This window comes from Esox lucius, chromosome 1 (genome assembly GCF_011004845.1).
Source record: "Esox lucius isolate fEsoLuc1 chromosome 1, fEsoLuc1.pri, whole genome shotgun sequence".
NCBI lineage: Eukaryota > Metazoa > Chordata > Actinopteri > Esociformes > Esocidae > Esox > Esox lucius.
Window position 1 is genome coordinate 40941097 of NC_047569.1, and position 17244 is coordinate 40958340.

At 44.5% G+C, this 17244-nt stretch overlaps 1 protein-coding gene across 2 annotated transcripts in view; it reads left to right on the forward strand.

Moving 5' to 3' along the window:
- tenm4 (teneurin transmembrane protein 4) overlaps nucleotides 1–17244 on the forward strand; it is a 276917-nt gene that overhangs the window by 89242 nt on the left and 170431 nt on the right. Inside the window, exon 4 of one of the 2 annotated variants that reach the window (XM_029120114.2) lies at nucleotides 15421–15642. The exons of the other annotated variant lie outside the window; for it this stretch is intronic. Coding sequence (XP_028975947.2) covers nucleotides 15421–15642 — 222 coding nt within the window. The remainder of the gene's footprint in view (nucleotides 1–15420; nucleotides 15643–17244) is intronic. 2 annotated transcript variants of the gene reach the window in all.

The window sequence follows — 17244 nt, forward strand, 5'->3', positions numbered from 1 at the left end:
ACGGAGACCTGGAGAGGCCTACAAGCCACAGTGTCTCGCACCCACTGTGAAATTTGGTGGAGGATCGGTGATGATCTGGGGACGCTTCAGCAAGGCTGGAATCGGGCAGATTTGTCTTTGTGAAGGACTAATTAATCAAGCCAAGTACAACGTTATCCTGAAAGAACACTTGCTATTTGGTATTTTGACCAGTTGTTATTTTCTACAAATAAATACTCTAAATTATGATATTTTTGTTTGGAATTTGGGAGTAATGTTGTCAGTAGTTAATAGATTAAAACAAAACTGTTTTACTCAAACACATACCTATGATTAGTAAAACCAGAGAAACTGATAATTTTGCAGTGGTCTCTAAATTCTTTCCAGAGTTGTATATACACATACCGTGAACTTGTTGTGTTCCTCAAACCATATCCGCATCAATGAGCCTTGGCCACCCATGACCCTGTCATCGGTTCACCGCTTTTCCTTCCTTGGACCACTTTTGATTGGTACTGACCACTGCAGACCGGGAACAACTCACAAGGGCTGCAGTTTTGGAGATGCTCTGAGCCAATTTGGCTCCTGTCAAAGTTGCTCAGATCCTTATGTTTGCCCATTTTTCATCTTCTAACACATCAACTTTGAGGACAGAATGTTCACTTGCTGTCTCATATATCCAACCCATTGCCAGGTGCCATGATAACGAGAATATCAGTGTTATTCAGTTCACCTGTGTGGTCATAATGGTATGGCTGATCAGTGTTTATACACACAGTATACTTAGTATCTCTCTCTATGTGCATATATGATGCATATACACTCACTTGAATGGGCGTGTCCAAGCTTTTCATTATGTATCTGTAGTATATGCATATATACACTCATCAGCCATCACATTATGACAGACAGACAGACAGACAGACAGATGATCTCATTGCAGAAACTAAATGTAACCGGACGATGATAAATGTTTATGGGCAGACTTGGCTGTGTGGTTCAAATTAATTGTATGTACATATAATCAAATAACTTTTCAATTGTGTGTGTCATTGAACTACTTGCTTTAGGGTGATGGTCATAGAGCTGTAAGCATGTCCAGTCAGTCAGCCGATTGGCCTGTTGGATGTTAACACTGAGGTGCATGGTTTTGAACCCTCATCTTCTTATCCTAGAACAAAGAAATGAGCTCCAGTGATCTGTGTGTGTGTGTTTGTGTGTGTGTGTGAGTGAGTGAGCAGGGCTTCCAGAAGGGATTTGGCTGTGTCAGCCTCTTGTCAGAACAAACATCGATCCCAGAGCACCAGCAAAGTAACTCCATGTCCTAAATGGCAACCTGTTCACTTCAGTGTGCTGTTGGACCAGGATCCGTGAGACAAACGCCCTGCATTGGAAAGTGGGCGCAGTTCTGGACACACCCGGAAGATCAGACAAACTCCTGTTAGGATCTTAAAGTGGAGTGTCAGAACGAAGGGAACTGGCTGGATACCACCTTGGGTGTGTAGATTATTGGTGAAAACATTACTATCTCATGAACGTGGCTCATTTGCCTTTGTGTGACCCCGGACTGTGCTTTGTCCGGAACTCATGAGAGCCATTGCTTCCCATTCTCATTGTCAAATCCATTTTATATCTGTAAATATGTGACAACAAAGGCTTCCGTGTTATTCAACGCTCTTTCCTCTACAACAGTCAGATATCTATAGCTAAATATCCTATACAACAATCAGATATCTATAGCTGAATATCCTCTACAACAGTCAGATATCTATAGCTGAATATCCTCTACAACAGTCAGATATCTATAGCTGAATATCCTCCACAACAGTCAGATATCTATAGCTGAATATCCTCTACAACAGTCAGATATCTATAGCTAAATATCCCCTAGAACAGTCAGATATCTATAGCTAAATATCCCCTAGAACAGTCAGATATCTATAGCTAAATATCCCCTAGAACAGTCAGATATCTATAGCTAAATATCCCCTAGAACAGTCAGATATCTATAGCTAAATATCCCCTAGAACAGTCAGATATCTATCAACAACAGCAGCAGCAGTCGTCTATCTTGTTGTGGACAGTAAATCCTCTGCTCTTTTCATTCCAATCTACAATCTGTTCCTTCCTGTCCGTGCACTGCTTGTCTATCTGCCACCGTGTACAACAAGCCAACAGATGGTGTGTTTTAGTTAGGAGGGATTGAAGACGGAGCGCTCAGCCAGGTACCCCTTCGTACGACACAGACACGGATAGAGACTAGTCAAGGATGTCAAAGACGAAGAGGGAGTGTGTTTCGGGGAAGGAAGGAGAGCACGTTGGAGGGTACAGTAGGACAGCCTCGGTACACTAACGAGTGGCAGAGGAGGAGAGAATGTGTGGCTGTTGTAATCACCCCGAGGAAAGACCTGTCATCTCCACTCTCCTGTCTCCTGTCTCAAACACTCTGGTCTTTTCATCTTCCCTCCCTGGTGCTGCTCAGTAGAACAACCTCTGAATGATCGCGGCTGATGACTGGAGGGCCTAGTGTACCACCACAGTCTGTTGCTATAGGACCTAGTGTACCACCACACTCTGTTACTATAGGACCTAGTGTACCACCACAGTCTGTTGCTATAGGACCTAGTGTACCACCACACTCTGTTACTATAGGACCTAGTGTACCACCACACTCTGTTACTATAGGACCTAGTGTACCACCACACTCTGTTACTTTAGGACCTAGTGTACCACCACAGTCTGTTGCTATAGGACCTAGTGTACCACCACAGTCTGTTGCTATAGGACCTAGTGTACCACCACACTCTGTTACTATAGGACCTAGTGTACCACCACACTCTGTTACTATAGGACCTAGTGTACCACCACAGTCTGTTACTATAGGACCTAGTGTACCACCACAGTCTGTTACTATAGGACCTAGTGTACCACCACACTCTGTTACTATAGGACCTAGTGTACCACCACAGTATGTTACTATAGGACCTAGTGTACCACCACACTCTGTTACTATAGGACCTAGTGTACCACCACACTCTGTTACTATAGGACCTAGTGTACCACCACAGTATGTTACTATAGGACCTAGTGTACCACCACACTCTGTTACTATAGGACCTAGTGTACCACCACAGCATGTTACTATAGGACCTAGTGTACCACCACTCTCTGTTACTATAGGACCTAGTGTACCACCACAGTCTGTTACTATAGGACCTAGTGTACCACCACAGTCTGTTACTATAGGACCTAGTGTACCACCACACTCTGTTACTATAGGACCTAATGTACCACCACACTCTGTTACTGTAGGACCTAGTGTACCACCACAGTCTGTTACTATAGGACGTAATGTACCTCCACAGTCTGTTACTGACCTTGTAAGTCTCCATGTCATGAGTCTGTACTATTTGACAACCTCCACGAGTCTCTGTCCTGTTTGACAACCTCCATGAGCCTGTCCTGTTTGACAACCTCCATGAGCCTGTACTGTTTGACAACCTCCATGAGCCTGTACTGTTTGACAACCTCCATGAGCCTGTGCTGTTTGACAACCTCCATGAGTCTCTGTACTGTTTGACAACCTCCATGAGTCTCTGTACTGTTTGACAACCTCCATGAGTCTCTGTCCTGTTTGACAACCTCCATGAGCCTGTACTGTTTGACAACCTCCATGAGCCTCTGTACTGTTTGACAACCTCCATGAGTCTCTGTACTGTTTGACAACCTCCATGAGTCTCTGTACTGTTTGACAACCTCCATGAGTCTCTGTACTGTTTGACAACCTCCATGAGTCTCTGTACTGTTTGACAACCTCCATGAGTCTCTGTACTGTTTGACAACCTCCATGAGTCTGTACTCTTTTATACATGGATCTTGTGATCATGTAATCAGCTATTGGGGATACTGAGCAACAGTTGTCATTGCAGATCAAGCTGCCTGTTTGTCAGGTTTGAGTGTTGTGATCAATGGAAACTCCTCCTCTTCTGTACTAACTGCATGTGTGGTGTCACTGCAATTAGATCAGATCACCTAAAGGCTGAATGGATCCAGAACCTTTGGGATGAATTTGACAAAGCACAGTGTTCCTTTGTGTTTGAGCCCGATGTGAGGTCTCCAGACAACCTGCTGTGCTAGCGGTGTCAAGGTGTTTCAGTGATGCAACAGAGCCGTGTGTAATTGTTACTATTCGGCCTTTTAGAAGCACTTCTCCGGCTGTGGCAAATGACACACTGTTCTCTTTGTAGTGCTCTCCTCTGACCCGGGCCTTTATGTGGTAGGATGCCAGCTGGGACACGCCCTGGGAGTGATGAATGGTGTGCGGAGGCTGATTGAGATGTTGCTGGTCAGTCTTAAATGGACTCCTGCCTTCTGTGGTCGTTAAATGCTATTTTATTACATACAGATATAATTTCCATTTTCTCCGTAATGGGCAGGCGTGTCTATAAAAGGAGGCCGTTATGGGCATTTACAATTTGTTTGGAACTTTCTCATACATTACTTTGCCCCTCTCCTCCCTCTGATATTAGGATATTGATCCCCCCTGGCACTTAAAACGACATTGTCAGAGGATATTTATTTGTTTTTCATTGATGGACCACCCGTTCGGAAGACCGTTTTACAACATCCTGTTGAGTGAGTGTGTGTTGGGTTTCTGTGTGTGTGTGGGTGTGTGTGTGCGTGCGTGCGTATTTGTGTGTGTGTGTGTGTGTGTAGGTTATATTTTGGACTGAAATGTTTTTAGCAGATATTATGGGGTATCCTGTCAAAAGGACTGTACTAAATGATAGGAAGATGTCAGATAAATACATTGTCAGTGCCAAAAAGTGTGTAAATGTAACTGTTTTTCTCACTGCCTCATGTTTGATTATCTATGCTTCACAGACACCAGGCCGACTGGTTGAGGGAGAGTTTAATCAGGCCTGACCATGGTTAGATTCTGACACACAGCAAGCCACTGGGTTTAGGGAAATCAAAATGTTAAACAGCATTCCTGTTAATGAGTTTAGCAGCTACACTCAAAGGAACTTTATGTCGCTAGACATTTTCAGGACTGATGTATCTGGGCTGTGTAACATTTGTTTAGAAGATGGACTAACGGATCATTACAGTAACAGCGTATGTGAAAAGACCAAGGGCTAGCCTTAACACTTACCAGGGGCTAGCCATAACACCTACTGTACCAAGGGCTAGCATTAAGACTTACCAATGGCTGGCCTTAACACTTCCCAAGGGCTAGCCTTAACACCTACTGTACCAAGGGCTATCATTAACACTTACCAAGGGCTAGCCTTAACACTTCCCAAGGGCTAGCCTTAACACCTACTGTACCAAGGGCTAGCATTAACACTTACCAAGGGCTAGCATTAACACTTACCAAGGGCTAGCATTAACACTTACTGTACCAAGGGCTATCATTAACACTTACCAAGGGCTAGCATTAACACTTACCAAGGGCTAGCATTAGCACTTACCAAGGGCTAGCCTTAACACTTACCAAGGGTTAGCATTAATACTTCCAAAGTGATAGCATTTAGACTTACCAAAGGATAACATTAACACTTTCCAAGGGCTAGCATTAATACTTACCAAGGGATAGCATTAATACTTACCAAGGGCTAGCATTAATACTTACCAAGGGATAGCATTAATACTTACCAAGGGATAGCATTAATACTTACCAAGGGATAGCATTAATACTTACCAAGGGATAGCATTAATACTTACCAAGGACTAGCATTAAGACTTTTCCAGGGCTATCATGTGTACCTACCAAAGGGTAGTATGAGGACTTACCAAGGAATAGCGTTACAACTTACCAAGGGCTAGCATTAACACTTACCCCAGGCTTGGATTAATACTGACCAAGGGCTAGCATTAAGATTTACTGAGGGCTGTTTTTTAAACCTACCTTGGGTTGAAGACATTGTACTGTTTGTAATGTAAGCAGTTCCCCTAGCCTTCTGAGTGTGATTCTTATGTTAGTTTGTGATGTATTGTTTGTGTAGACTTTGCAATGCCTCACCTTATGCTTGACCACTAACTAAGGTGAACTGCTCTTTACCTCGGAAGTGATTGACATCCAACACAGGGCTATGTTAATTACATGTTACCTCACATTCTTACTCTCCTTGCAATGGTTTAATCAACACTTTCTCCTCCAATTAAACTTAACCTAAAATAACTGTGTCGGGTGTCATGGAAACATCTTAAATTTCACAAATCATTGTTCTCTGTGTGTGCGATGCATGTCTGTATGTGATACACGTTCCTGTGTGTGATGTGTATGTGGGTGATGCATACATCTGTGTGTGTGTGTTTGTGTTTGTGAGTTTGAGGAGAAGACAGACGCCAAAATCAAATTGTTTAAGTGTGTTTTTTCTTACTCACCCGCGAACACGTTTTTTAGGTGTTTCCTTTAGTGTTATCCCTCTGCAATCAAATAATGCCTGTCTCTCTCCCTCTCTCTCTCTCCCCCTCTCTCCCCCTCTCTATCCCTCTCTGTGTCTTTCTATCCTTCTCTTCCGCCTACCTCTCCCAATGTCTCTGTCTCTCCTCTGTCTCTCTAACTCTCCATCTCTCCCTCTGTCTCTCTAACTCTCTCTCCATCTCTCCCTCTGCCCTCCTCTTTCTGCCACTCTCTTCTCTTTGTTCCATGAGTATATATGTCTGGAAACAGATGCATTGTTTAGCATGTTCCATGTGGTGGTTGACAACAACATGGTATGTTCATGAGGTACAGAGGGCGTAGAGCAGCAGAATATCATCTAGCTACTCTCTATGCATTGGTGCTGCAGACCTCTGAGGTGCTCAGACCAACTCAGTGCATCGATGGTGCTTCTTTCTGTACTACATTCAGACTGACAATTTGTTTCCGGCATTTTGAACAATCCCATGGGTACCACTCGTACGTGGGAGAGAGCTTAGGAAACACACGATGGCGTTACCACAGCTACCTTGGCCCCCGAAAGGCAACAGTCGGACAGCTGGAAGTGAATAATTAGTGTGCATAAAGTACGTCATCTTTTGGCAGTGAGGTCGAAGGTCAAGCAAAGATGGAATTCTATGCAACACTAGAATGAGCCTGCATTTCAGCTGACAACTCAACAAGCTTAAAATATGCCAAGCAGAAGAAAAAAAGAAAAAAACTCAGAATTTGAGAAAACCGTGTGGAGGTTCAGAAAAACATGTTTTCCCAACAAAACAAAGAATATCTACGTCTTTATGTTTCCATGTTTTTAGGTGTTTTCATGCCCTTAACACATTTTGCATTATACATTTGAATTTTAAATAGAGAGAATGAAAGGAGGTGTGTGGAGAGGTATGAGAAGGTGTTGGGAGGTGTGAGGGAAATGTGAGGAGCTGTTGGGAGGTGTGAGGGGAGGTGTGAGGGAAATGTGATGAGCTGTTGGGAGGTGTGATGGGAGGTATGAGGAGCTGTTGGGAGGTGTGAGGGGAGGTGTGAGGGAAATGTGAGGAGCTGTTGGGAGGTGTGAGGGGAGGTGTGAGGGGAAGTCTCCTTGCAGGCCAAACTTCCCCACATCAAACACATTCCTTGATCTCCCTTCTCTCTTTCCGCTGCCCAAATTACACCCTATTCCAGTGCACAACTTATTTTCGCACCCATGGGAGAGAACGCTATGCTCTGCCCCTGCTGGTTATATCAGCTGCCTCATGAGCTCCTTCTGATGCACCAAGCACTGCATCACCATCAACAAGGGTGTGGGAGAGGGAGGAAGACTGACGTAGGGGGGAGAGGGAGACTGACGGAGGGGGGAGAGGGAGACTGACGGACGGGGGGAGAGGGAGACTGACGGACGGGGGAGAGGGAGACTGACGGAGGGGGGAGAGGGAGGGAGACGGACGGAGGGGGGGAGACTGACGGAGGGGGGAGGGAGACTGACGGACGGAGGGGGGAAGGAGACTGACAGAGGGGGGAGAGGGAGACTGACGGACGGAGGGGGGAGAGGGAGACTGACAGAGGGGGGAGAGGGAGACGGACGGTGGGAGACAGGCGGATGGAGGGAGGGAGACGATGGGAGGGAGGGACGGGGGGAGGGAGGCGAAGGGAGGGAGAGATGGACCTACGGTGGTTTGTACCACTTGACCTCCTCATGTGTTTTGCCCATCTCCGGAAGATGTGATGCAAGGTTGTAACCATGGATACGCCACGGCAGCTCTTTCCACCTCCTCACACACACATCTGCAGATCATGGATGTCACCCATTTGTCCACCAATCATTTCATTAGGCTGCTGAAGAGTTGATAAAGACCTAAGCGAGTTGGCCTGGTCTGATGCATTGTGGGTAAAGTAGAGCAATCTTGTCTGGGCCGTTTCTCTACTCCTCTCCTTCCTACTCCTCTCTCCTGTTTTTCTTCCACTCATGCCATTAATCAATTACTTTTATTTCATAAAGCCCTTTTTACATCAGCACTTGTCACAAAGCCTAAAACCCCACAGAGCAAGAAATAATATGTTGACGCACATTGGGCAGGAAACACTCAGTGGTGGACAGTTCACTGGCTGTGTTGGGTAGGGATTTTAGAGTACATGTCCAATTCTGTTCAAAGGAGCATTATTGGCATCAGAAACATTATCAGCATTGTCAAAAGTTAGTGGAAAATGTCAATGATTTAATGAAAAATAATATTTACAAGTGAAATGAGCAATTAGAATTTCCAGACCAAAAGTTTAAAGAAAAACAAAATGTTTCATTATTAGCTATGTTCAGTGTGCAAAATTGTATGTAAATACATACACACAGAGAGTGAGAGAGTTTCTGAGTAAAAAAATATGAAGTTGTATTACTATATTCAAACAAATAATCTGTAAAATGTATTCAAACAAAAATATTCCTGAACAAAATTTAAAAACCAACACCAAATCTTCTTCCTCAGTAACTGAGCACCACAACCCCATATGCTTATGAACAGCCCAAGGTTTCTCCCCTGTTTGTAAGACTCATCCTCAACCCTGAGTCTGGCTGGTGTGCCTTGCAGCATGCCCACCACGTTCACAGACCGTTGGCCCTGAATGCAAGTCTTCCCTGACACAAAAGCAAGACACAACTACACAACACTCTACTTTCCTCCAGATATGAACAGTTGAGAAGAGATGAATGCACCCAGAGGGGAGAACCAACTAGTGGATGTCTAACGTTGAACAGCCCTGCTAATCTGGGAGAATATAAAAACAGACTTGGGCCAAAATGTACCCCCTTGACCGACACACGGACACAGGTGTGCTACGGGTGGTACCAGGACCTAACTCACAGACTGGCATTTTGGCCCTCCTACTTCTGGTCAGAGTGGGAGCTGTTAGTCAAAAAATGTTGGTGACGTACCTCAGATATGACCTGCCTCAGAAGGATGGATGATTGGATCCCCACTATTTCTCCCAGCTGCTCTGCCCCATTTGACCCAACTTTGTGCACCCCACAATTACCAGGCTTGAACATTGGCTGCCTGAACCAAAAACTGGGACTGGAAGACTGTGCTGTGAAAAAGTGGCTCTTCAAACAGCCCCATCCCTGGTGGCGTGCCGGCCTTCCGGGACATTTTTAACACCTCCCCAAGCCTGCAGTACAGACTAATCACCCCCTTCTATCTTCAGGAAGAAGAGGTGCTTGTCTAAGCCCAAATGGCCTGCCCTCATTTTCAGGTTGTATAATGTATCCACCATGCTACATCCGTCCCTGTACAACAGTTTCTGGGCTGCTTAAAGACGGGAAGCTATTATCCTGGAACAAATGTCCACCAGGCCCTGCCCACCCTCCTGCAGAAAACCAAGACATTTAGTCTTGCTCCTAAAATACAAAGGGCAGTATAACTATCCTGAGATATCCTGAGGTATAGCAACGTAAATAGAGCAACCCTGTCTGATAGCTCTGTGGACGTGGATAGAGCAGCCCTGTCTGATAGCTCTGTAGATGTGGATAGAGCAGCCTTGCCTGATAGCTCTGTAGATGTGGATAGAGCAGCCTTGCCTGATAGCTCTGTAGACGTGGATAGAGGAACCCTGTATGATAGCTCTATAGATGTGGATAGAGCAGCCCTGTCTGATAGATCTGTGGATGTGGATAGAGCAGCCCTGTCTGATAGATCTGTAGACATGGATAGAGCAGCCCTGTCTGATAGCGCTGTGGACTGGGATAGAACAGGGATAGAGCAGCAGACGCCAACATACACATCAGACAAAGACCCACAACATCTATCAAAAATAAGTTACCCACAATACAACGGTCAGGTATACAACATGACTGGTCCTTGTGGACCAACAGCCCCAGATATTTCTATAACCGATTTGAGAGATATTTAGATAGAATTTACAATTCTGCACACTAGAATACTACAGGTCACCAGATTTTTAAGAGACAGATACCCTTTTTCAGCAGCAATGAAAGCATGCATGTTGACAGGTCACTGGATGAGAACCTTCATGGAAGAATATTATTATGGAAATCCTCCCAATAGACCCTGGAATGTACTTATAAACGTCAGATGGTAAACCATCAATGTCAGGGGTTTGGCCCGAGGAGAGCTGCTTAACTGCAGTGATGTCTCAGTCCAAAACAGCTCTCTGCTCAGGGCTCAGCATGCGAAGTCCACGTAGTAAATGGTTACAGTATTTGTTATCTTCCTTAAAGAGTCATATGTTACATACTGAACACCCCATCATGACCTCTGAACACCCCATCATGACCTCATCCCTGATACTGGACACCTCCTCCTCTACTATGCAAACCAGCATCGTCTGACCACCCCAACATGACCTCATCCCTGGTACTGAACACCTCCTCTACTGTGGAAACCAGCACTGTCTGAACACCCCATCCTGACCTCACATCTGGTACTGAACACCTCCTCTACTGTGGAAACCAGCACTGTCTGAACACCCCATCCTGACCTCACATCTGGTACTGGACACCTCCTCTACTGTGGAACACAAAATGCCTACATCCTTACAACAATCTGTGTCTGTGACTCCTGAGGCGCTGCTCTCCCACCTGGTCCGGTCTGCCGCTTCGTTCCCTCAGCAACTACAGATGCCTGGGTCTGTTACCCCGCTGTCGGTTCGTCTCGTACATCAGCCGGCCCGGGTGTTAGCTGGGCCGCATTCGTTCCGCTACCTCCGCCCTGCGCGGCCAAGCGTCTCTAAGCACGGCCAGTATCCCTGTGCTCAAAACACTGTTGGATACCTGGGCTTGTGTAAGCCATGGACAGTCCATTGTCCAATCTGCCCCAGTCAGACTGGAAACATAAACACCTGTCACCAGTATCACATGACCTGTTTCAGCGCCCGCTGTTAACAACCTAGCTGGACAGTATTAACATTTTCCAACATACAATAACACATGCTTCATCAGCTACTTACGAATGAATAGTGGAACATTAAAAATCATAACCACGTCCACTTTTTTGCAGATGGTGAAAAATGTAGCGTGACTGAAATAGTTTTTTTAAGAAGTTAGCCCTGCTCAGTCATCTGATTGACAAGATGCTCTTTAAGAATAAACACCACTGATTTTTTCATCTGCAACCGCTAATGAAATATTTTAATAAACCTACTTTCCCTCCTACGACAGCCATTGCCTTTCAGTAAACTACCCTCCCTCCTACGACAGCCATTACCTTTCAGTAACCTACCCTCCCTCCTTTGACAGCCATTACCTTTCAGTAACCTACCCTCCCTCCTATGACAGCCATTACCTTTCAGTAACCTACCCTCCCTCCTATGACAGCCATTACCTTTCAGTAACCTACCCTCCCTCCTACGACAGCCATTACCTTTCAGTAACCTACCCTCCCTCCTATGACAGCCATTACCTTTCAGTAACCTACCCTCCCTCCTACAACAGCCATTACCTTTCAGTAAACTACCCTCCCTCCTATGACAGCCATTACCTTTCAGTAAACTACCTTCCCTCAATATCTTTCACACCCAACTCCTACCATTCCCTCTGGGGGAGGGTGGGGAAGGAGGGAGGGAGGGAGGGAGGGAGAGAAAAATAGGTAGGTTAGATCCTCTATTCATTTAGTGTATTCTGGACTCTGTGTGAGCATGTATTTGTATGTGTGTGTATTTCTATGTGTGTGTGTGTATTTCTATGTGTGTGTGTGTGTATTTGTGTTTGTGTGTGTATGAGTATGTCTGTGTATGTATTTGTGTGTCAATTAGTATATGTATGTGTGTGTGTGTGTGTATGTTTGTATGTGTGTGTGTATATGTATGTGTGTGTATGTGTGTGTGTGTGTGTATGTTTATGTGTATGTGTGTGTGTGTGTGTGTGTGTGTGTATGTATGTTTATGTGTGTGTGTGTTTATGGGTATTTGTGTGTGTGTATGGGTATGTTTGTGTGTGTGTGTGTGTGTGTGTTTATGGGTATTTGTGTGTGTGTATGGGTATGTTTTTGTGTGTGTATGGGTATGTGTGTGTGTTTGCTGTAGCAGGATAAATAACATTAATGAACCGCGTTCAGATAGTGAAACCTTTGTGTGCTGAGAGTAATGGTCTCCCATAATACCTCGACCCCATTTATGACTTTGACCACTTGTAGAGGACTTTCATCTTTCTCAGCATCACTGATAAATCGACCTGGGCAGGTCATCTATTCTGGGTGAAACAACGTTTTATTTTAACCTCAGAAATCTGGCTTGGGTTTTTTCCCCTGAACTTTCCGCAAGAAGATGAAAGGTGTTGGGACTATAGCGTGCCCTTTGACCTTGACTAGTTTAGGACATTAGTACATTCTGACATTATCAGTTTCCTGCTTCGTTGTTCTGTCTCTATAGGAGCTGAGTCCATTTATAAAAAATATCTAACACCCCACCTTTTCAACGCATCGTTGAAGTAAAGTATATAAAATAATTATAAACTGTGTGGACTAACAGTCCCAGCTGTCCTCCTTCCAGATGTTTATTAGCTTGTTGCTACTTTAATAGAAGGCACATTTATAAGGTAGATGGTTGTACTTATAACCATATTAGCCATCATAACACATAGTGTCTTATTAATGACTAACATGGTAATGGACTTGAGCCCAGTCAACATGCTGTGGTTGTGACTGGTAATAACTGCAGTGTCTAAGTGTGTGTGTGTGTGTGTGTGTGTGTGTGTGTGTGTGTTGGGGGGGGGGGTTTGGGCGGAGTTATTAGGACAGTTTTGATTATGTGGTTGTCATGTAATAGTGCAGACTGTGGTGGATAGGGTTCCATTTGGGACACATCCAGAACATGATGGTTTTCACTACTGCTTTGGCCCGTCAGACATCCCAAACTAACGGAGGGTTTGAGTTTTAGGACGGGGAAGAAATAAGGGCCGTGCGAGGGTCTCTCATGGCTTTGTCGTTCACTGTGCTAATACCACTTAAGCGGTTGTTTTTTCAGTGTGTGCTGGAGCTGCGTGAAATGCTAATCACACATTATTAGGAAATGCTGTGGAGATTTAAGTTTCCCTGACAGGATGAGATCGGAGACAATGAGTGACTTTTAGAAAGGTGATGGGGGGGGGGGTTGTGTCAGGATAAAACCATGAAGTGAATGAGTGAGACAGAGAGAGAGAGGCAGGGGGATTGGAAGTGAACATTAGAAGCTGAATTAGCTTAGTCTCAACTCATAGTCATATGTTACATACTGAAACCCTTCAACAAAGGAATAGACAAGTGTAGAAATATACTCCAGTGTAGCCCCTTTCTTTTCATCTTAGATTATTTAATAAATGGGTGATTATTCTTTTAGTTAGTTTTTTTCTTTTCATTTGTCTTATTTTTCAGACAGTACTTTTAACTTTGGAAATTGCTTAGCTTTGTCCAGATTGTTACCTAAGGATGGTTCTCTCTGACTAAATGGATCTGGTCCTCTCTGACTAAATGGATCTGGTTCTCTCTGACTAAATGGATCTGGTTCTCTCTGACTAAATGGATCTGGTCCTCTCTGACTAAATGGATCTGGTTCTCTCTGACTAAATGGATCTGGTCCTCTCTGACTAAATGGATCTGGTCCTCTCTGACTAAATGGATCTGGTTCTCTCTGACTAAATGGATCTGGTCCTCTCTGACTAAATGGATCTGGTTCTCTCTGACTAAATGGATCTGGTCCTCTCTGACTAAATGGATCTGGTTCTCTCTGACTAAATGGATTTGGTCCTCTCTGACTAAATGCATCTGGTTCTCTCTGAATAAATGGATCTGGTCCTCTCTGACTAAATGGATCTGGTCCTCTCTGACTAAATGGATCTGGTTCTCTCTGACTAAATGGATCTGGTCCTCTCTGACTAAATGGATCTGGTCCTCTCTGACTAAATGGATCTGGTTCTCTCATCTCATCTGCTGATCGTTGGACTTACATTTAGAATAAATTGTTTTTGTGACTTTTTTATGACATTTTCATTTCACATAAATTGGTAGCTTTTTTGACAACATTATAAGTATATTGACATTCAGTATAATTATTTACTTCATTGTTAAGACACAAACCTTTCCTCAGGCTATTGCATATTTTTTTCCTCTGTATTAATTTTCTGCAGTTTGCTTGAGTAGCTTTCACCAGCTGGGGATTTTGTAATAAAACTAAATAAATACTCTACATAAATTAAAGAAGGGAAACAGATTTGTTTTGTTCCCGACATGTCAATGTTTATTTTGTTACGTTCAAACTCAGAGATGAGGGGCTTACATCATGTTGTTTTGTTGTTTTGTTATTGTAGGGTTTTGTTATTGCGGTGTTGTGATTTTAGTGTTCTGGATGTTGTTGTAGTGTTGGACTGAATGTAATGTAGTGTTGTGTTACTGTAGTGTAGTGATGTTAGTGTTGTTACTGTAACATAGTTTTGTGATGGTAGTGTTGTTACTGTAGTTTACTGTTGTGATGTTAGGGTTGTTACTGTAATGTAGTGTTGTGATGGTAGTGTTATTTGTGTAGTGTGGTGTTGTGATAAAAGTGTTGTTATTGTAATGTAGTGTGGTGAAGGTAGTGTTGTTGTAATGGCGTTGTGAATGTTGCTGGAGCATTGTGAATATTGTTGTGGTGTAATTATTGTAGTGTCGTTATTGTAGCACAGTGATTGTTGTGTAGTGACAGAGGAAATCAAATGGAGATTTCAGAAATGGTCCAACTGAGATTTGGCTTCCACATTCATCCTAATTAGGGTTCGCTGTCTTGCCCAGGGACAGATTAGTTTGATTTTCTTTTCTGTCAGCTCTAGAATTCAGTCTGGCAAGCGTTGGACTTCTGGTCAGATGTCTAACCACTAGGCCTCTTAGAGCCAAGAATAAATAACAACACGAATCTACTTCTATCCTCACACCACATACAAACCAACAACGCTGTGCTGTGCTGTGCTGTGCTGTGCTGTGCTGTGTAAAGTTCTGTATTGCCGTTTCATTTGTGTTTCATTGGTCCTCCATGTGTCTGTGTCCGTCCGTCTGTCTGTGATTCTACAGGTCGTCCTCTGCACTGTTCCTCCGCCTCCTCTTCCCCTGGGGAGCCCCAGCACCTCTCATACCCTCCCCCTTCCCTGTCAGCAGCCAATGAGAGCCAGGGAAGGTTGCTAGGTAACTGTGCTGCTCAGGACTCAGAGTCTGAAGAAGAGTTTGGCCCCAGTTCATTCTTAGTCAGAACGGGCTCAGGGAACGTCTCTTCTGTGGCTACTGGGACACCGGAGGGTGAGTTCAATCACTGCTCTCACCTCCACACACTCCTCCTACCGCTGTTTGCAGGGGCGGGCAGGCGGGTGGAGCCAATGAGAGAGAGGGATAAGATGGGGAGAAAGAGGGAGAGTGGGAAAAAGCTGTAAGAGAAGAGGTGAGATAAATAGTGTCTCAATCTTTTTTCTTTTTTTTTATCTGCATGTGTGTAATGTTTATTGTTATTTCGTCTGTTCACGCTTTTGTGGACGTTGTTCCTTCCCACTTAGTTTTTTTTATTTATTTCACTTTTGGCAACGTTAGCCTGTTTCCTATACTGATGGAGCGACGGAGTTAGGGATGAGAGAGACGGAGTTAGGGATGAGAGAGACGGAGTTAGGGATGAGAGAGACGGAGTTAGGGATGAGAGAGACGGAGTTAGGGATGAGAGAGACGGAGTTAGGGATGAGTGACACGGAGTTAGGGATGAGAGAGACGGAGTTAGGGATGAGAGAGACGGAGTTAAGGATTGTGACACGGAGTTAGGGATGAGAGAGACGGAGTTAGGGATGAGAGAGACGGAGTTAGGGATGAGAGAGACGAAGTTAGGGATGAGAGAGACGGATTTAGGGATGAGAGAGATGGAGTTAGGGATGAGAGGGACGGATTTAGGGATGAGAGAGACAGAGTTAGGGATGAGAGAGACGGATTTAGGGATGAGAGAGACGGAGTTAGGGATGAGAGATACGGTGATACAGAGAGGGAAAGAGAAACTGAGTTAGAGATTTTTTTTTATTGATGAGTAATCTATTTTTTCCAACACAGACCTTGCCAAGAGAGCAACAGAAAATAAATGTTATTTATCTGCTGGACAATTTTGGTACACTTTTAAAATAGGAATTTGTCACTGGCCTGGTGAAAACATATTCAGCATGAGGAAGGCCAGGCCAGTGTCATATAGAGGATACAGTGAGGATGAGGAAGGTCAACCCGCTGTCTTATAAAGGATACAGTGAAGATGAGGAAGGCCAACCCGCTGTCTTGTAGAGGATACATTGAGGATGAGGAAGGTCAACACGCTGTCTTATAGAGGATACAGTGAAGAGGATGAAGGCCAACACGCTGTCTTGTAGAGGATACAGTGAGGATGACAGAGATGTGAGGGAGACAGGGAGACCTGCGACCTGCCTTGTTTGGGGTGTCCTGGTGCGTTGGGGTCAGGTAGATCTCCATAGGCAAGGCTTTGGCCTGATTTGTTAGGGAGCCCTGAGTCGAGTTAAGGAACTTTAAGGAGTTGAAGTGCAGCCCTGGAAGGAACTTTGAGGAGTTAAAGTGCAGCCCTGGGAGGAACTTTGAGGAGTTGAAGGGCAGCCCTGGTAGGAACTTTGAGGAGTTGAAGTGCAGCCCTGGGAGGAACTTTGAGGAGTTGAAGGGCAGCCCTGGGAGGAACTTTGAGGAGTTGAAGTGCAGCCCTGTGAGATTAATAGTGTTCAGAGTCAGGTCCTGCCTGCAGTGTACTTGATCTAATTGGATGCATTTATTTTTGTGTACCTTATTTTGTGTGTGTGTGTGTGTGTGTGTGTGTGTGTATGTGTATGTGTGTGGGTGTGTATGTGTGTGTGTGTGTGTGTGTGTATGTGT